This window comes from Diadema setosum, chromosome 1 (genome assembly GCF_964275005.1).
Source record: "Diadema setosum chromosome 1, eeDiaSeto1, whole genome shotgun sequence".
NCBI lineage: Eukaryota > Metazoa > Echinodermata > Echinoidea > Diadematoida > Diadematidae > Diadema > Diadema setosum.
The window spans coordinates 20,814,875-20,836,855 of NC_092685.1; the positions used below are offsets into that span (position 1 = coordinate 20,814,875).

The 21,981-nt window shown below is 39.7% G+C and overlaps 2 protein-coding genes across 2 annotated transcripts in view; one reads left to right on the forward strand and one right to left on the reverse strand.

Moving 5' to 3' along the window:
• The first annotated feature begins 2,530 nt into the window (after positions 1–2,530).
• Positions 2,531–6,625, forward strand: LOC140228195 (small integral membrane protein 12-like). The gene is made up of 2 exons (XM_072308480.1): positions 2,531–2,599; positions 5,226–6,625. Exon 2 carries the CDS (start codon positions 5,338–5,340, stop codon positions 5,605–5,607), a length of 270 nt encoding a protein of 89 aa, XP_072164581.1. The 5' UTR covers positions 2,531–2,599; positions 5,226–5,337; the 3' UTR covers positions 5,608–6,625.
• An 8,051-nt stretch (positions 6,626–14,676) lies between these two features.
• Positions 14,677–21,981, reverse strand: part of LOC140234811 (exportin-1-like) — a 31,407-nt gene continuing 24,102 nt past the window's right edge. Inside the window, exons 18-23 of the mRNA XM_072314852.1 lie at positions 21,340–21,462; positions 20,456–20,696; positions 19,729–19,863; positions 18,960–19,122; positions 17,789–17,885; positions 14,677–16,660 (exon numbers count right to left, since the gene is read on the reverse strand). Coding sequence (XP_072170953.1) covers positions 16,514–16,660; positions 17,789–17,885; positions 18,960–19,122; positions 19,729–19,863; positions 20,456–20,696; positions 21,340–21,462 — 906 coding nt within the window. The 3' untranslated portion in view covers positions 14,677–16,513. The remainder of the gene's footprint in view (positions 16,661–17,788; positions 17,886–18,959; positions 19,123–19,728; positions 19,864–20,455; positions 20,697–21,339; positions 21,463–21,981) is intronic.

Here is a 21,981-nt window from a genome sequence, read left to right on the forward strand (position 1 = left end):
AAAGCTCAATTCTCATCTCCACCAATACTGTACCCTCCCTTTAATACTTAGTATTCCAAATGAATACGAATACAACAATAGTCAGATCCTCAAGAGTGTACAAGATTAGTATTGTCCTGGTGGTGAAGATAGACTACGTCAATTATCCCTACTTTTCTGGGCCGGCTTTGCATGACAACAAATTTACGATGATAAGATTGAAATATGTTAGCATATTACCTGATTATTATGACCTTGATGTAAGTCAATGTCTTCGAACCAGGGATCAATCGAGCGGCCACAACAAAACTTATCCGGCCTATTACTAAGATCAAGACACTGGGGTATGCCTGTAAAGATTTTAAATAATTTACCTATTTCGTAGTGACTTACAGTGGCGGATCCAGAGAGGGGCGCAACCGGCGCACGCCCCCCCCCCTATATTTTTCGTTAAAAACAAAAGAAATAAAAAGAAAAAACATGAAATGAAACCCGGAAGTGGCACCAGAAATATTAGTCACGCCCCCCTTTTTCAGAATTCCTGGATCCGCCCCTGCACTTAAGCCCAAAATGTTCGCAGTTTCACATAATAATTAGGCAGATGAGTGAATTCAAAATGATATCATTCTAATGCCCTGTACCTAACAGGATGATCCAGCCTTTTGAAAGCCAGGAGGAATAAGACTCCGAGTCTTGGAACTGAATACAGAGGCATAGTTCTCAAAAAAGACCGTCTCACTGACAAGTTGATTAGGGCCTAAATCAAGTGCAGAAAAAAAAAATCACGATGCTGATGCAATAGTAGGTTACCTATTACTTACCACGAAACACCACTAAACTTTTTCTCTTATTCCCCCCCCCCCCCCAAAAAAAAAAAAAAAAAGTTGATATAAAATCACTGCACGTGAGTGGCCTTGATTTGGATCTATTCCCAGCCTACAACACGCCAATCAAAGAGGAAATACTGTATACGCCGAATATTTCGCGAATTTCGCGCCGCTAAAGGAGTCAGGTGCTATTCGCGAAATTAAAGACAGCGAAATATTGACTCTGATCCAGATGTGAATGTGACGTACGCAATGCATGTAGAATATTCTCCGTTCATCAGTACAGGACTCCTACGATCGCGAATTCAACCACTCGCGAAATCGTCGGGAATTCCCGATTCGCGAAAATTTAGAGTCGCGAAATATGGCGTATATACAATACAGGTGGGAAAACGAGCTTCTTTATCACCGTCCTCAGAGAATAATTGTTCATACTACAAGATTCTTATTTGTAATTTTCAAGATCATACGATATCATGACTATTGGTATTGGGAAGACGTAACCATGTTGATGGGCGTGATTGGAAACTTGTTCACTTAACAAATATTGATGATATAAATAACTTAGACAAGAGCGCAGTAAAATCAGTTGCAATTCAGTCACTTCATCTTTTTATCCTTATAAGGTAATCAAGATTTTTTTTTCTCCTATTAAAAATCCGAAGAATTTGTTCCTGTTCCACCAAGTTGCTTACACTCTGAATTTCAACATTCCTCTGAAACGCCGTCGAAGGCTTGAATAAATTTGCACAGACCCTAAAGGCATATATATCCCATGATTACGATCTACAACACCTCGTTGTTTGAACATATTTTAGAATGGAATAACCACATAGATTTCACAAACAGTGTCCTATTGCATTAAAATAATAATGAAAACATAAGTCAGGGATCATTAGTAAGTCAGGAATCAGCCAATCAGAATTTAGTATCCAGAGACTTCATTTTGGTGTTCTGACTTTTCATGCAACGAGATCCTACAGGATTAGTTACCACGTGTCTCAGACCAATAAATAACTTTTAGTTGTTCAAACTTTTGGAAGACCCATCCATAGGCCTATAATTTTATAGGTATATAAATAAGCCTATATAGGCCTAGGTCCTACTTGATCTATTCCATCTTACATTCATCCGTCGGGTCCCATACTACTTCGCGGAATCTTACTTATTCGTAGCCAACGAAATTTGATGTCTCCCATGTAGGCCCTGTTCTTATTTTCAGTTTTCATTTTTACCTAGGCCTATCCAAATGCAAGGGGTGTTTCATAAAGCTGTTCGTAAAGTTACGAACGACTTACAAGTGCCTGGTGATCTGGCTGGCCGCGTTTCATAAAGCTGTTCGTAAAGTTACGAACGACTTACGAGCGACTGGTAATCAGTTCTTGTGCTGAATTATTGAAATTCTGGTTAGTAGCACATCAAACTGATCACCTGTCGCTCGTAAGCTGTTCGTAATTTTACGAACAGCTTTATGAAAAACCCCCAGTTCTTGTGCTAAATTATGGAAATTCTGATAAGTATAATCGTCATCATCATCATCATCATCATCATCATCATCATCATCATCATCATCATCATCATCCTCGTCTGTAATACATACGTATAACATTACGTAAGAGTTACTACATGTTACGTTATATGCAACGTCAACCTGATCGTGGCGGCAGCCTAGTACCTAGCCGCGCGCGCGTGCGCGTGCCGGTAGAAGCTAGCTGCATGCTGCTCTAGTAAGTAGTATACGAGAGGGACAAGACTGCGGTCTGACAAATCATCAATCAAATTACTACTTTCTGGTGAGTATGAAAAAGATGTGCAGTATATATCGGTGTAATGTATTGTCAGACTTTCAAAGTTTCTAACTTAGTTGAATTGGGTACATGCAGCGCGTAGCGACACAGTTATACCAGTGTTTGATGAAAGAAGTCAGCCACCGCGTCACCGAACTCCGACCTGCCCCTGCTGGCCGGCCCTTGGGGCCCCTGCCACCACCGCGTGGCTATGGCGGCCTGGAGCCGCTGACTGACGGCCGGTCGAGCGGTCATTCGGCACGTATGACCCCGATCCGATTGGGGTCCGTGTGCTGATATGTGGCCAGCGCTGGCGTTGTATATCATTATTATCACTTGATCTCACTCTAGACTAGCGGCTAGACCGTCTAGATTTCTTAAAGATGACATGTTGAATATAATATATGCTTTTGCAATTTTGATCGTGTACCCCATGCCATGGCCATGCCCATGGCCATTTTAGATAGGGATAGGATTAACGTTAGGAGGCTTCTCCTCAAGCTAAAACACCCCAGCATCGGTGGGAATGTGTTGAGCTGGATTGAGGATTTTCTCTTTGATAGGAAACAAAGGGCCATTGACCATGTTGAGGCCTCTTCATGGAGCCGAGGGCAGTCCGTAGTGGTGTTCCACAGCACAGGGAAGTGTTGTACTTGTAGGCCCGGGCCCGGTACTGTCCTAACAAAAGTGAATGATATTTCTGAAGATGTCGCACTTTCAAAGCGTGATGCGAAAAAGCTTGAATCAGTTCAGAGGAGAGCAACAAAGTTGGTATCTGAAGTTAAATCATTGTCATATCCTAACTGACTCGAGTATTTGGGGATTCCATCCTTAAAGAGTAACGACGTGAACGTTCAGATATGATTCAAGTGTTCAAGATTTTGTATGTAATGGAAGACTTTGATCCAGCTGTTCTCTTTGTTATCAATGATCAAGTTACATCATAAGTTTAAGTTGTATAACGGATGGTGTTGAAATAGTAAAAGGTTGAACTCTTTCAGTCAGAGAGGAGTAAATACTTGGAATAGCATTTTTGCACAAGCTGTCAAGGCAACATCAGTGAACAGCTTCAAGTCTAAGCTCAATGATCACTGGAAGCAGAAACATAACAAATTCAATCCAGATTGCATAAACTGACTATCCCGTGGATACACCACATGGATCTCCTCAGGCTCAGGATTGAATCCTTTGAATGGCCCTCTTCAAGTCTTCAACTTACTGGGCATCGTCATAGGTAATTCAAGTAATTCAAATTATGGTAGCACTTAATTTAGTTAGAGTTTCATTGACTAGGGCCCAAGCCAAGGGCACGGCTGAAAGTGGATTTCAGGCAGATGGAATTAATGATTTCTCCTTTGATACCTTGGATGGAAGTTGAAATGCTTCTTATGAGTGATATGACACTGAGAGTACACTCACGCCTAACCCGGGATGCTCCTTCACACAGTTAATATACTGAACGCTTCGCTGGGCTGGTCGCAGTTAACTAATATACCTTGCTATAATGAGGTGGTATTTCGGGATATTTGTGATAGTGATACAATAAAGTAATTTTGCAGATCTTGTTACTTTTATAAAATATCTTTTGAGTTTATCCGTAAATGGCCTAACCCCGGTTCACTGTAACCAGTAATGAACGTGTTGGTGTCACCAGTGCGGTTGCAAATGGCCTAATAAAATGAGATACTGTATAAGCTGTTATTTTCGCAAATTTCGCGAGCTTTGGGCTGATCGCAAAATTAAGGACACGCGAAAATATTACCCCGTCATACCTTATGTACAAATTGATGACAAAATCGCGAATTTAAGAACACGCGAAAATGCCACTGATACCGTGATTCGCGAAAATATCTGTACGCGAAAATATTGGCGTATACAGTAACCTAAACAGCAAGGAAATTCTAGTGGTCCTATGCAACCCGTTGTATTATAAAATGAGCTTCCTTTGTTAGGTGATTATTATTCGCACAAAATCAACATAATTGTGCTGTGGGGTCTTATCACATGTTTACATTACATGCAGCACACTCTGTTGGGATACGCCAGCTCAACTTGTTAGGTGTCAAGTACATTTCTTTCAAATACATTTTACACTTCAAACTTTGATCCTTACTCCATTTGAAAACCCTGACATATAGAAATCATGTGAGTTACAATGTTGTTGCATGAGTCAGCGCCAGTGAGAACTGGTGCTATTAAACATTTTTATATCAAGTCAAACATCTCAGGTGTTAATGGACCAAACTGCTTCAAAGTTTCACAAAATTTTATAAAATACTTCAATATTTGACATCAACGCTGTGTATGATATTAACACACTGAGCTGCGGATGGTTGAAAGAGAATTTTTAAACATAGCTTTGAGCTATATTTGAACAGCACCATCGTATATCAAAGTTGAAGTTAACACTTCCTTGTGATCTAATGTTCAATTTTATGTAGAGATATGAACTTATTTAAGGATATTTTGCAACTTTGATGCAGTATGATATAGCTGAACTTGATATATTTGACAGGATACAAAACTGCATTATCACCAAAATATCATCGGTCCCCCTCTAAATCCTACATTTAAAAAATATATACATTGTATATATATATATATATATATTTACCTTCAATTTTTTTCACAGAATATTGGAAGACAGAGACGGATACGGTAAAACTTCATCTCGATTTACTGCAACACAGACACTGGGGAAAAAAAATAAAACTCAAACAACTGGGCACACTCTTGTGGTCATCATGTGGCAAGTGCTCCTGGCGGGTATGCGAACCTACGCACCATGGGTGACCTTCCCCTTCGCCGTGGTCGTTGGCGCTGTGGGCTACACGATCGAGAGGACAATCCGTAGCGACAATTCCCAAGCTGCCCACGTGAAGAGCATCGCCGAGGAGCGAGAGGAGCGGCAGCTAGCCGAGTCTGTTGGCCAGGATTGCACCAACGTGGAGAGTCTGAAGGAAAAGAAAGGCATTCCACGGACAGTACTGGACAGGAATGCAGTGAGCAGGTGATGATGGATGGCAGTGATGGTGACGTGGGCAGGAAAATGTGGATTGGAGAGTTGCAGGAACACTTGAAGCCAGCCAGAAAAAGACATTTCAGTGCAAGTTGATGGAAGAACTGCCTTGATTCTCTCATTGCCACCAGCAATCGTATTGTGCATGCAACACTTTGAGAACCAATGCGTACAAATTATAATTAGCAATCATAAAAGGCTTCATACTGTTAACATACATAATGTGACAGTGGCCCTCATGGCACTTAAAAAGTAACAGTGTCATTAAAGATGCCACTGCTACATGCTGGTTCGTAGGAGTATTGAATATCTCAGTCTAAAATGGATTTTAGTGAGTGCATCAGGTAATCTCTTTCTCCCTCTGTATTTTTTCCCCCCTCTGTCTATTGCTTTCTTCCGTGAAGGTTGTTGGAAAACAACAGAGACAGGGTGCTCCATGAGGGGTTTCAGCATGTCGCTGCAACATGCTCAAAATCTTGTGAAACATCCTCAAAAGCCAGCGATATGCTATGTAACATCCTTAAGAATGTGCAACAAGCTCAAAATAAAATGTATTCACACATGTGAAAAACATACAGTGCAAAACATTAGAAACATAAAACCACCAGGTACGTATTTGTGTGCAAAACATGAGAGACAACATTGAATGTAAGCAGCACAAAGAGAGATAAGCTGTGAAATATTGTGTACTATGTGCTTGTGATGTGCGCTTTGCGCACCCCATTTCTGCAATATTCTAGGATTCTGAGCGTGCATCATGCTCAAATTTCAAGTTGTGGACCACCCTGAGAGTGACGTAATGTATGAGAACTCTGAAAAGCATTGATATACATTGTAAGAGGCCATCCACGGGAGCAGGATATCAGCCGCTAATAATTTTAAAGCTTTGAAAATGAAACAAGTCTTTTTTAATAAGCTATCATACATGTATATCTTTTTTTTTTTTTATTGAAATTAATGCATTCAGATTGTGATCTCAGTGCATTTGCTGAATTTCTAACTGTGTGGATAAAAAAGTGGAATTATTTAAATACAAAATGTTTGTGTGTTACAATACTTGCAATGTTATTTATATGCCGTCTGTCTCCGTACTTACCTTGCGCGACAAATTCATGTGGTGAGCAAGTGTGAAAGTGTGAAATTTCCAAAATACAGTTGTGGCATTAGTGTTTGAATTGTAGACAAAAAATATGTACACAGTTACATTGTTGCTTTGTACATCTTGCACCATGATTTACACCCCAATGGCCATGCTGAAAACATTTTTACGACTATTATGAGTATATCACCATGCTCATTGCCTAGTCCTTCAAATGGGACCAAGAGTCTTTTGTTGTTTACATCAGGGAGGTGTTAGCGAAGGAGTGGAATCTCTTCCCAATTTGTGCAGATTTATGCATAGGTTCTACAGTATGTCCCCAAAAAAATTGCAATCAGATTTTTGCATTGATAACCCCCAATGTGATTAAACTGTCTAAATGCTACTTCAGGGTCTAAATGCTACTTCAGGGTCTTAAAAAATAACATCTTAGCTCTATTTTGCAGAAAACCCCATTCAATTTGGTTAAGCGGTCACAGAGAAATGTGGATTGTTGTAAAGCATGTCATGAGTCTGATTCTTCCAAGTGTAGCACTTCAATGCTCTTGTGTGTGAATACAATAGACAGAACTAGGAGGGAAGAGATTCCTGACATCCTCTACAAAATTCCTCGTTTCTCTTTGACCCCTGAAGCAAATCGAATGGAGTTTTCTTTAATATGTGGGCAATGAGTTATAGTTTCATACCCTGAATTTGTATTTAGATTGATTCACTATTTTTAAAGATATCATTGCGGAAGGTCCCGTTGTAATTTTTTTTGGGACATATGGTACAGGGAAACCCCGTTATAACGAGGTTGGTAGGACCACCATTTTTTCCTCGTTATAACCGGTTCCTCGTTATAAACGTATGCACGTTTCTACTATTTCAATATGTGCACATGAAAATGGGACCAGTAGAATCTCCTCGTTATAAGGGGTATCTCGCTATATCCGAGCTCGTTATAACGGGGTTTCCCTGTATAGCGTGACAATTCAATGTTCAGCATTCCAGTGGCTTTAATGTTCCATGCTCCAAGCCACTCTTTGATAGAGCTTTGACATGGGGACCAAACTACACGTTCTTGATTTTAAGAATTATGAAGAATAACTTTTTTATTATTTTAAATCACTTGCCCAGTCGGGCAAGCAGATTTTCAAATTGTTGCAGAACACTTGCCAGAACATACATTTTACCTGCCCGAAAAGAAAGGCCAAAGATAAAAGAAAGTAGAAAATCGCTTGTAAGTCAAGAGCTTGATAAAACACAGTTTTTTTTATAAGAAGCACCTTTTGGTTCGCACATTGGAGTGACAAACTTGGTTTGATCGAGTGTTGGTGTTGCATTGCATTGGGACTTTTCACGCAAGTACTGGAAAGTTGCTGAAATGAAAGTACGGCCAAGGAGGTTTAATACATTGGAGTTCCAACTGGCTGCAATTATTCAAACAGTTGTCAGATTTCTATTGATGTACAAAAGAATTCCACAGGTGCACTTATGCCTTTGATGATCATGTTCCAAGCCGCCGTCTTGCTGAGCAATCTGAAGATTCATTTTGAACGTTATCATAATGTTGGCCATATTTTGCTTATTTATTTATCAAATGAAATGAATTTTTTACGTAATGATAAAGCATGTAAAACAAAAGTCAATTCCGTCCAGAAATTTGTGCAAAAGTGTAAATCAGAGCTGTATCATGTCAAAATGTTTAAAACTGTACCATCCTGGAAAGCTGCTTTAATTACTTTTCCGCTTAATTTCCACAAATGAAACGAATATGGAATAATCTTCAAGTATAATTCTTTATTGATAGATATATCAGATTAGTGCCCGGGTGTGCCCAGTCGAATAATTTTCATTTTTATTTCAGCATTTTTTGCTCAATTTCTATTCGTGCATCCTCGTGTCTGTACCACCTACCTTTTATAAGAAGGGATAGCGAAAAGTAATTACCATCACAAAGACATATCTTCCTTTGAAAGTGGTTGGTGATTATGCAATGAGACACGAGTCAATTGTCTTCCTATCTGCGTGGCAGATCCTGTTTGGCACATGCTTCAAATATTTCTGAGCGGCGGCATCGAACATCTAGTAAAGGAAATGAGACAGTTGTGACTCCATTCTCTAGAACCTCCTTGGTACGGCATTGCATCGGATCACTAAACATACTAACTTCTCTGTGGCACAGAGCATGGGTGCAATGAAGATTCTTGTGTCTACTCCTCCATCACCTCCCTGCTGACATAGCTATCACATATTAGTGGTCACGTAAAAGAAATCAATTCATGAGTGCTCAACAAAGTTGATTGATGGCTCTGAAGTAATATGGATTCTCATGGTTACTATGAAGATATTTAATTCAAGTGGTAAGCATCACAGAGATGTAGGAGTCAGTTCAATTACTGTAAAATGAGGAATGTTTGCGTGCATTTTAATTTTGCCATTTTTGCAAGAGCCAAGATTCGTGAAATCAAAATGCATGTGGAAGTCCTTGTCTACACTATATGCACTGAATGTTAGAGGCAACTCGCGAAAATTTCATGCAGTGAAAAAGGAAGTCGCCTCCAATTCGCGAAAATTTCATGCCGTGAAAATATTGTGATTTACAGCCTAGCTCAGTGCTTGAGTTGGGTAAATACAACCTTGAAAGCAAAAATGCATGGAAAACAAATGCATTTTCAAAACTCAGAAGTTTTGTTGCAACATACTGTATACGCCGAATATTTCGTGAGGTTTTTATTTTCCCGAATTTCGCGAGTCAGGTGCTACATGTATTCGCGAAATTAAAGACGCGCGAAAATATTGACTTTGATCCCGATGTGAATGTGACGTACGCGTGTACACTTCTCCGTTCAGTACAGGACTCCACGATCGCGAATTTAACCTCTTGCGAAATCGTCGGGAATTCCCGATCCGCGAAAATTTAGACTCGTGAAATACTGTATACGCTGATATTTTCGCATACAGATATTTCCGCAAATGACGAGGTCACAGACATTTTCGCGAGATGTTGTTTTCGCGAATTGCCGCCGATGCTTACGTAAATGCTCTATCAACAAAGCGCATGGAGGCATTTCCACTTGTTAAATTCGCGATCCAACTGTGATTCGCGAAATTTGCGAAAATTAAACCCTCTCGAAAATAACAGCTTATACAGTACATTGTATATGGCGTATAAAGTAGGTAAACATCCCTATTGCAACCCGAAACTTAATCACTTCAGCCATAAAATGTTCCTGGTCAACAGTCATTATAAATGATCAACCGATCATCACTGTTTGCTAGTACAGTGGACTCTCGTTATAATGAAGTCATCGGGACGGGCAGTTTTCTTTCGTTACATCGAAATTTCGTTATAACCGAACAAATAAACAATAGAAATACATAGAGTGGATAATGTTGCGGCCTGAATTTTTACTTCGTTGTACATGTAACAGGAATTTCTTATAACTGTGTTCGTTATAACAGGAGTGCACTGTACATGTACTAATGGAAAAATTTTTGTTTTTCCTTAGATTTCGCTCACACTGCAGGTCGAAACAGGCAACAAACGGCACATAAAGAAGCTGCAAGCACGAGATGCACGCACACACACACACACACCCATACTTCTAAAGTATCTGCATGAAACATGTTGATTCACAAGTGCAAGTTAATACCACAAACAACTGAACCACATAGGCAACAATGGAGCATTCTTCTTGGGTCTAAGATACAATAACTGGAACAGTCCACTCACTGGTCAAGATCTAGTTTGTTTAGTTTTTTGTTTATTTGTTTACATTTCCTCAAACATTCATTCATGTACAAACATAGGCAATAAGGTAAGCATAACAAAATATACAAATGGAACATATTCATAATCAGCGTACACATGTGGGCTCACTCTTTGCAAACCAGCAGTTATTTTCTCACTATCTCTATAGAACTCTCCAAAGCATTGCTGACTCCCTAGAAAGTCACAGCTGTATGTAAACCACTAAGTTTCCGTTGACCATTTCCCTTCCCCTGTTTTGCACTGTTAGATATGGCAGCACATACACATTCACAAAATATTTGCAAGAAATTCACATTTTGTGTTTGAAAATTGTCACGTCATTCATGAGTAATATCTGCATTAGTTATTCTACTAAAAACGTGTAGCAACCTTTAAGCAAGTTCTGCATCACAGATTTTCTACATAAATGTAGGAACACATTTTGCAAAATGAAACGGTGGCCTTCACAACCTTATAGTGTCAAGCATTTAACTGAAACACATGCAATGCCCACACAAGATTTCAACTGAAGGTATTTTATCTTCTCTAAAATTGAGCAAAACAGCTGGCAAAGAAACTTTTCACTCCATGAATAGACAGACATTTTTTTTTTTAGATCATAATCACAATAGCATTACAAGACCAAAAATATTATTTATCCATAAATCATCAAAACACATTGGTAACACCTTGTCTTACATACATTATAGTAATCTCTTCACATCTTCCTTTGAGATTTGATCAAAATACTACACTAACTCTTGCAAAACAATGCCTTCCATGTACAAAAGTAAAATATTCTGACACATGTAGAAAAGAAAATATAGTTACACAGCATGTTGAGTACCTTGCCCATCACAATACGATGAATGTCTAAGCCTAAAGCATTTTCAATGCACGGTGTCCTTTACATATGTACAACTTGTGATATAAACTTTGGCAATTGCGCAGTAGCCTTGTAAGCAATTTACTCTACATCGTATTTGAATGAGAAACAATGTGCAACAATACAAATCATGCGAGTGAATTTAATCTACCACAACTATGGAAACAAAACACAAAAATATGTCCTTTTGCTGCTGTCTACATATCAATGCCAATGTTTTCTATTCTGCAGTCTTGGTGGAAGGGGGTCTGTAACTCTTTAAAGCAACCAAATCGTGGAGGGATATCCTACTCTATGGTTTTACCGTCACTGGCATGTTCTGTTTTGTTTTTGTTTTTTTTAATTCTTGTGTATCATATATCATCCTCACATGAAATTACAGGACTATACAATGCTGTTTGGAACCACCCGCTTCTGGTCTTGGCAGCACTGTGGGTGTTGCGTATACGTCTTGTCAAGGTGCCCCGTCAGACTATTGTTTGGTAAACTACAACTAGTGAATAATCTGGCCTAGAATTCATTGAGCTCGGCCAATCTGAGCCAGCTATACACATATTCAGTGTGCTTAAAGGGGAAGGCTAGTAACTGATCAGTGGGAATCAGTGGAAATGCTGGGAGATGATTGTTCCAATCCTTATGGGATTCATTCAAGAGTACATTGTATATCTATTGTTGTGTGAAAATGATTTGCTTCAGAACGGTCTCATATTCAAGTAATGTGCAGATTAATGCTCCGTCACTGACCAGGGACGCTAACCTGGAAGCATTAAACTGCACATTACTTGAATATGAGACCGTTCTGAAGCAAATCATTTTCACACAACAATAGATATACAATGAACTCTTGAATAAATCCCATAAGGATTGGAACAATCATCTCCCAGCAATTCCACTGATTCCCACTGATCAGTTACTAGCCTTCCCCTTTAAGAGAGCTGTAGCTCTCGAGAAATTAAACCTTTGGGACAATGTGCTGTTCTTGCTCTTGGTACAAATTTCTCGCAGTAATTAGCATTGCACTTTTGTGTATGCATTGTGTGCAAATAGACCCACTTTGAAAGATTTGGTTAATTGACCGCAAGAGGTTATATTCTTGATGACATATGATGCTGCATATTGTCAAGGGATTCAATTGCCTGTGAAAAAGGAAATGTTAATGAGAATTTGCCTGTTAATATTTAAATTGTATTTCATGAGGAAGGCACAGGAAGAAACAATGATGCATAAGAGCTATGATTAGACACTCTTACACGTTGTAGTCTCTTTCAAAACTTCCACCATACACGGACATTTAGGACTTGGTGTGGGAAATGACCATCTGCGACAGGTAACACCTTATCCAATGATGCAAACAACGCATCGTGAGGGAGTCTATCGAATCATACATCTACTGTAAACATGGACACTTCCACGCATTTCATGCAACCAGAAACTAATGTGAAAATAAAAGCTTGCTATATTGTTAATGTTACAGTAAATGATGTCTGAATTTTGCAGAATTAAAAACCCGCAAAATTCATCTTATCCAGCTGAGGATGAAAAATTACTTGAGCGAAAATATCCACATTTACAGTATATCCCTCCGAGCTTTTTCCAGTGTGTGTGTGTGTGTGTGTGTGGGTTGTTGTTGTTTTTTTTTGGGGGGGGGGGGCAGCAAACCATTCTGGGCTGTTAGGCAGCTCTCATTGTGGGTCAAGTCCTGCTTCTGTGAAGCGACATCCCTACACCATTTCACTGACTTGCTCTTTCATGATTATCAAGTAATCTAATCAACTCTAGAAGCATGTATGACAGCAATTCCACGAAGGACAACTTTGCAGATAGCAGTCATCTTGCTTTCATCCACAGACTAACAAAAATGCAGCACCCAATATCAGCTGAAGCAGTTCACTTCCAAAGTATAAACATCCAAGAGTTCCAATAATATAAACTTTCAGGCTGTACAGAGTCGCAATTCCTACAACTCACATCGGGATTCAAACTGACAATATATACAAAAACATTATGGGAAAATCTAAACCAAGTAAAACTTGTTGAAAATATCCATGGGTAACTACACCACAGAAGGAAAAGCTAACAAAACGACCGACTGACAAAATTCTGTGGAAGGCATCCACACATGTTAATGAATACCTTACAAAAGGGAAACTATGTTTGGACTCCTAATGGATTCTAAGGGGGAAAGCATCTTCATAATCCTGGCACAAGGTTGTTTCTGAAAGATCTACGTGTGGTACTTTGAGAGTACCTCGACACTTCTGACAGTACTGGTAAATCAATAGTTAAAATACTTACTCATTTATTTACACACACAATTCGAGGATATATAAACTCAGTTGTCACAATACTTATAAGCACACAGTATAACGGGACTGTTAGAAATGGACAGAAAGTACAAAAACGAAAGTCTCACACATGAATCAAACAATCATCAACAGAATGTCATCAACCTACCCATGCTACAGACTGAAATGAGTGGTCATTATGGATCTGCTCTACCTTCTATACTGCTTGAATACAGTCAAAATCCTCTCTCCATTACATTGCAGGTGAGGTGGCGTAGAACCAATGAATTAAACCTCTCTTTCATCACATATTGCCTACCAAATATGTTTGTGATTTGGGTCTTCATGAGGACATCCCAAGATCTTGCACTGTATGCCTCTCTCCACCCTCCCCCCCCCCCCTCCAAAAAAAAGCCACCAAACCAGCAACCTGTCACTCGAATGCTACTGAGCATGTGAGAAACTAGAGGATGCCCCATTATGTCAAGCTGCTTTGGAAAAGATCTTTTCTTTCTTTCAAAAGTTATTTACACCTTTTTGGTTACTTACCAGAGGGAATTTACAAGTGTGCATTGATTTTAAAGATAATGTCACGTGGTGACTATAGTTTGGCCTTGATAGTAGACCACTCAAGACATTCAATGTTCCTGTTACTGAAACACACCTGTGTGTTTCATTCAAAATTAATTCAAAATTTACTCAAGTCACAAAGTGTTGCATTGATTGCTTTGCTTGATGATGCCTGCATATACTCTTCTACAGGTACAATGTAAGAGGATTTACCATACACTGAAAAGAATCTAAATGCTTGATCTTGGAGGGGGGAAGGAAAAATGCACCCCGGCAATGGCCTTGCACCTCCCTTCGTGCATGTGGGTTTGAGTGCCGCCAACTCTCAAACATCTATGAATGTCATACTGCATTAAAAGGAGACTAGAACCATGAACAGAAGTAACTAAAAATGAGATAAATACACTGACACCATCTGAGGCACAACAGTCATCTACACATAAGTGAAAAAAAAAAGCACCAAAAAACAAAACAAAAAAACACTGCTTCGCTGTGAATGTCTACAGCAGCAATGAAGAATTTCGAACTGAACTCTACAGAATTTAAGACGGTAAATTTTTTTGCGAGAGGGATGACTGCCTATCCTGGCTCTGTACTATACTGGATAATATTATTCACAAAACATTCCAGTTGGGTATCTATCTGTAAGTTTACAAATACTACACTACACAACAACATTTTTATTTATTTCCTTTTTTTTTTGTTTTACTTGTACAATACTGTATCTTAGTGGGGAAACGGACTGACAATATTGCTCGAAAATAAAATCCACTTGATGAAACCCATAATAACATTTCAGTGTTCTCAGACAGCCATATTTTTGTACAAAAAACTCAAGATATAAAATGAATACATATGACTTAATTCAATCAAATTTGTTCAGACCCAGTATGAGAGGCTCAAATCTGCCCGACTCTTTTGCTTTATAAAGATAAGAAAATATATGCCACTGACACCAGCAGTGACACCAGTGGTTTATCAACCGATAGCAATATTCAGCATCATCTGACTTATTTGATGAGTAAATATTACACATATTCTTGATGCAAGACAAGCATTAGATTTTACTTATTTAATCTTTAGTATATATCTGTTTTCGAATCAACGTATCACTGGACTGATGTGATCATGACACCGATACCCCTTCATCTCTTCAAAAATAATCAACCTACATTTCTCAACTCTTAGAGTTGGGTTTCGTTCCGAAAGCTGCAGTGCTCTCGATCTGCAAACTGGAAATAATTGCTGCTACGCATCCACAGAATTTGGCAACAAAAATACATCTACACTGGCAACAGCAGAACTTTGCACTGACCCTGAGCTTTGTAAGTCGTTGCAAATCGTCTGAGATGAGTTCAATCTAATACTTGCACATTCCTTGTGATTTACATTAACAATACAAGTGCATCCTGGAGGTACGGCGTCATCCCCTCCCCCACCCCAGTGCAATCTGACAATTATTGTGATAAGCGCTCAACAAATATGTTATGGTTTATCATATCCTAAAAGTGAAAACAATAAATTGATGAACTTCAAATTCCAGTGATAAATCGTATGATTCTGCATTTGTGTCTGTACAAAATGTCATCAAAAGATGTTGACCTAGTTTCAATGCCTGGTGCCGTGACAACCCTGATGTGAACAAACCCCGATGACAAATACGGCAATCATGCAGCCAAAAATTGACTTTATGTGTTGATTATGTTCAATGCAGCAAAGCAAAGATACGCCAAGTGACAAAATCATGCTGTCACCCATCTATGTATACAGAGACAGTCTGGATGAATTCTTTACTCATTCATGCATTGATTTTCACTGGGGGGAAAAAAAAGCACATGCTCTGCCACGTCTCCACTGGCGAGGCTCTTCCCTCCAAAAACAATCCTCCACATCCTCTAAAGCAGAATGTGCTGCCAGAGAGCAATACTTGAAATGGGTGTTGTCACATGGGACTCTCTTCAAATCTCTTCTCTTTCCGCTCTCTCTCTCTCTCTCTTTCTCTCTTCAAATCCTCCCACGACAGTTTATCTTTGGAGACTCCCGCAGGGATTCCAGCTGGCAGGGTCCTCCCTGAAGCTCGCCTCCTTCTGCTATGAGATGCCATCTCTCTTTCATTCCATAACATCTCCTCGCCAGTTTCCGACGAGTCAAAAATGTTCAACAAAGTCTCTGGCATACAAGTTTGCACAAACCCCAAGTTTGTCCCTGGCAGTCGTCTTTCATTGAGTGCAATGTCTTTTTTTTTTCTCCTCCATCTCATCTTGAAGCGACACCCTCTGTCTCCCAGTGCCACTCAAGGGTGGGATGATACGTTACTAACACCCTCTAATCCTGCATCTCCTCTGGCATGTCGTGGGGATTGATGATGCCTGGAACGGAAAGCTGGATCTTCCTCTTTTCCTCCTCGGCGTGCTTGAGGTCTGCCTCCCTCTCTTCAAGGAAGAGGTCGCTTGTGTCATCCCCAGCCACCTCCTGACAGTCAACAAGGAAGAGAGAGAGATAGTAGGTAGACGATTTACACTTGAACTACAGCGACTTTTTAAAGGTACTATGTCAAACTATTCATAACATCACATCACACAATGGATTTGATTGTTTTTATCTTATTAGGAGACCTTATGTGTCATTTCATCCTCTGCTTTTATCCCTCCCACTTTTTTTTTTGTTTTTTTGTTTTTTTTTTTTGGGGGGGGGGTGTTTTTACTCTATCTCATCAAAAACAAAGGAACTGTTTGTGATATATATAAATTAAAGGGACTGTACAGTACTGGTTGAGGGGAGGATTCAGGTTTATAACATTCCTAAGTGAGATAATGAGAAACCTCTTATGAAATATGAAAGAGCATGTAATTTTAAGTTTTCAATGTCTATTTGATGAAAATTGGTTTTCAAATGGCTGAGATGTAATAAAAAAAAAAAATGATAATAATAGAAGGGGACAGGCCACGTCTTTTATTTGTATCTCTTTGTTTCACGTTGTTTTTGGATATCTCGGTCATTTCAAAACCGATTTTCATCAAATACAATTTTAATTCCCCTTAGAATTGTATGCTCTTTGACATCTCATAGAGTGGTTTCTTAATATCTCGCAAAACATTAAATGCTCAATCCTCAACTCGACCAGAATCGTACAGTCCCTTTAAAAACAGAGTGATTCCTACATACCCCCATACACACAGTGTGTGGGTGGGATATAAATGTGTGCCATTCATTATGTGACACCACAATGGAGAAAAGAAAAATGGCTGTGTATCTCACACAGAATCTCCCATCACCTCCATCAAGGTTATGCTATTGCTGGCATCTGTTTTGTTTGTTTTGTTTTTTGTTGCAAGGTTATGAATTGATTTTGATGACAATTTCAGGATAGGTCCCTTGCAGTACAAGGAACATGTTATTACTTTCGAATAGTGATACAGATCATGCTCTGGATCTATGATCCCTCTGAAGGATACACTCATTTTCGTGCAGCATTAGCAACCAACCTTACAGTCTTGGTGGAAATTTGACCCTTCAAATAATTCAAATGTTCACATTGACAAAACTGCAATGCATGGAGTTCAACTGCCAGCAAAGAAGACATACACTGAAACACCTTACCTTTATCTGGACCAGAAAGTCCCTCAGATGTTCCTTGAAAGCAGGAATGTCCTGGTTTAAGCTGAAGAGGCCTGTCACAAACAGCTTGATCTGAGGTCTGTAGAATCAGAGGTGGTGAAAAGATCTCTGGTCTGAAATATTTTCACAACATAAACTTCTGATACATTGGAAACATTCACTTTTTTATTCGTTCAACCAAATTTATTTCCTTCTAATTTCACACCTTCATACCGCAGACATTATAGCATGAACCTACTAAAGTCGAGAGAGAAAAACACTTCTCTGCTTACTGTCAAGCCATTTCTACCTCCTGTGAAATGTCTCCCTCATGACAGATGAGCACTGCTTGAATTAGCACAAATATATGAATGTTTTGCTGTATATCACTCAAATGACCTAACTGCAAATGTTTGAGCCTCTTTCTGTATGAAGGAACGTAACGTCGCTGGGGCGACAAGACCTTGTATCTCAAAAATGTCAAATGTTCAGGAGAGCCAAAAAATATGGTGGCCAAAGCACTATACTGAATGGGATAGCCGTTCCTTTGACATGCTGTGGTGGCTTCATTTTTTGGGTAAGACAGCTGGGATTTGGACAGGACATCACTTAACCGATTATTTGACCACTAATGCAAAAAAGTCATTTTCACCAAAATTTGAGATACAAGGTCTTGTCACCCCAGCGACGATATTAAAAACAAAATTTCACAGGGATTCTAACAGCAGATTGCTCAAACCCCTCCACCATATATGATATTTCAAAACCATATCATTTCATTGAGCTGTCTCCAGCACAGCACAACAACATTAAAGGTTCAGTAATACTACTAAGGCATCTCCTTTTCTTTTCTTCTTTTACTCTCAGTCTGTTTATTTCTTATCCAGTTGTCACATAGGGACCCGTATGTTCACATGCACTGCTTATCTCCTTTCCCCCTAACCAATACCCCCACATCCTTTTACTTCTCACTTTTATGCAGGATAAAAATAAAAGAACCAACTCGTGTCATTTCATCTTTTGTTATCTCTATTTGGCGATGAATCACATAATGTTTTTCAATGAATCTGCCACTTGTATGCAACTTATAAGGACATTTAATCTGCACAATCAGTAATGAGACATACTTTAAACTGACTTTCATCCCTGGGGGGTGAGGGTTAATGTTACTCACGCCTGCAGGTGGGGGAAGGCTGCCTTGAGAAGGCCGGCGGTGAAATCCTTGATATACAGCTCATTTGTTCGCTCTCCCTGGGAGGCATTCAGTGGCTTGGTGATCTTATTGTTTTCCACAATGCTGAACATGTAGGCGAGGATGGTCGCGTGCAGGGTCAGGCCTATGGAACAAGATTTTGAACAGGTTGGCAATTAAATGCAACTTTTCAACAACAAGAAAAAGGAAGTCTTAAAAGAAGCAATGACAGTATCTAGATGCTGGCAAATTTCATACGGTGAACTGAACAGCATGTTGATCAGGGATGTACAATTTCTGTGTGAAAGGCATACTCCTAACACAAAGTACGCATGACACTGAAAAATACTGGATGTTGACCTCAACCTTTCACACATTGAATCTGACATAATCACAACAACAGACCAAGACCATAGAGACTCCTAAAAAACTCTGGGATCCAGCAGGTTCTAACCCTACATGTGGAGCCTGTCTGTTCACATTTTTTTTTTCTTTTCAATGGAAAATTAACAGTTTTCATTACTGTTTAGCATGCCTTGATATCGTACAATGGCATTCCTAGACACATTTCCCCTCCTTCCACTACCCCCGAGATCATATTGTGGGCATGCAACGGATGCTGCCACTGAGTCAGCTGATTTAATTTTCTCCGCCAAGTTTCTTGTGGCGTGACACTCTCATTGGCGGCGACACAACATGGCCCTGACTCATATATCCCAGGAGGACCTCGACAGCTGGCGGGACCTCTCACCTGCAGTGTGCGACGTGTCTGTTACCACGGAGAGGACATGTTGTAGGATGTCCGTGTAGTATGTCTGGTAGAAGCTTTGGGCCACCGAGCTGTCCTGCCACACGTTTTGTAACAGCCCATACAGAATGGATAAACCTGGTGAAGAACACATATGACACATGAAAAACATTTTGTTACACTAAACTTTTGTGTTGATGTCATGCAGAATCTTTTTAATTTTTTTTTACATTAGTTTTCAGTGCAGGGCATGAACATATATTATGGAACTCAGGAAGGACCCTTTCCATCATATTGCATTCATTTTTCTACTTTTTTTTTTCTTTTTTTTTTCGAGGTGGAGATCAGTTGTAATTAATCAGATTTACATGGATTGGGCCTTTTATAAGATAAAACTGATCACTACCTTTGATTTTGTCCTCTTTCCTCTGTTCTTTTTTTTTTTCTTAATTAAGTGAATGGCATGATAAATCCAGATCAAACACAGAATCTCTGTGTAAAAAAAAAAAAGCAAAAAAAACACCAAATCTTTACTTGATTTCTATCAGCCATTTTGAGTTTTATTCATTTATATAATGCAGTGGTACTGCATGGCTTTTCTACGTTTTGCCGATACTCGGTAAATTTTGATGGGTGGAATCACAATGAAATTCACTCGGCAACATAAGCAGACACAAAAACACATAAACACATAAACAATCAAACAAACAATAATAGAGGTTTGTCAAACCTGTGTCTGCCACATTCCTCATCGTGTGCTTCACGGCCCAGACAATGGAGTTGAGCACCAGCTTGAACTGGACGGCGGATATCTTGAGCAGGGCGGGGAAGCAGTGGCTGCTGACAGCCTGCAGGAGCAGGAAGAAGTTGGTCCTGTGCTCCGGGAACTCCTCAAAGTCCTTGTTGATCATCTCGAGGGTGCACTCGAAGACGGCGTCGAAGATCTGCGGGATCTCGGCTGTGATGGCCCCCTGGTGGAGGAAAGTCAGCGAAGAAAAGAAAGTAGTACAAAAGGCTAGATGCACAGTTCTCTCCCCAATGACACACTCACTGTCAATTCAATTGTCGAGCAGAACTCTTTGGGGTTATCATCCATGTATTAGCCCATTGAGGATGGGCTGATTTTGCTTTAATACACCTTTCCCATAGACACCTGCCCAAGCCTTCTCAATGGGTTAAAAAGACCAGAGGCATAGGGATTCAGAGGTGGTCCGATTATTCGCTGTCCTCCGGTGCACATTCAAAAACCCCAAAGATCTCCCGTTAGCACAAACATGCATCTAAAGCGTACTCTTTGGTAATGGTTGACTACAGCCAGTCAAGATTCTTCGGCTTAGTGTGTACTTACACAGAGATCAATGATACAGCAGTACACAATTCGTTATGGGGATTCCTGAGTAAGGCCATTGTACTGTATCTGTACAATTTTCAATGCACTTACACAGACTTTAATCAATCTAATTGGTACTCAAAGCATTGCACGAAATGTAAATAGACTTACATACATTCTGAGCATCCCCCCCCCCATAAATTTCAGCGATAATTTGAAGTGAAGAGAAAGGCTAACACATCCCTTCACTGTGACACACGCCATGAGAGACCATACTTCCTCACCTCCAGCTTGTTGACAATGGTTGCCATGGTACTGAGAACTTCTGGTTCCCTGGAGTCGGGGACATTATTCCTATAGTCAATCAGCACGGCTTCCAGCAATGGTGGGATGAAATTCTCACAGACCTGGAGGGCATAAAATACACAATCCCTGTCAACATTTGCTCATAAAAACAATTAAATACATAGAAGACATCAAACCAGAAGCACACTATGTCACTGTTGCATCCACTTGTTTTCTTTCAGCACGGAAGGGTGAAAAACGTAAAATATGATGAATAATTCTTTAATACGATAGCTTCTAGGACTATGACAATGATGGAAAAAAAACAACAACAAAAAACCTTCTTGCTTGAGACTCGACCTCATCTTAACACAATTTCTAAAATAAATGTGGCCAGCGGGAGGCCATCAAACCTCTTGACACCCTTCACACAAGATGAGGGCACTGGGTGTGTCACGATTTATCATGAATGTTACCAGTACTTTATATCCTACATATGAACTGTTAAACAGTAAGTTTACAAGGACAACGAATGTACACCAAACATACAATACCATGCTTGATCAAGTTCAGACTTTCTATCCTGAGTTTGGGTTGCCAGAGTGTAGAAAGTGGCACCTCTCAAAACAAAGACTGTTTTT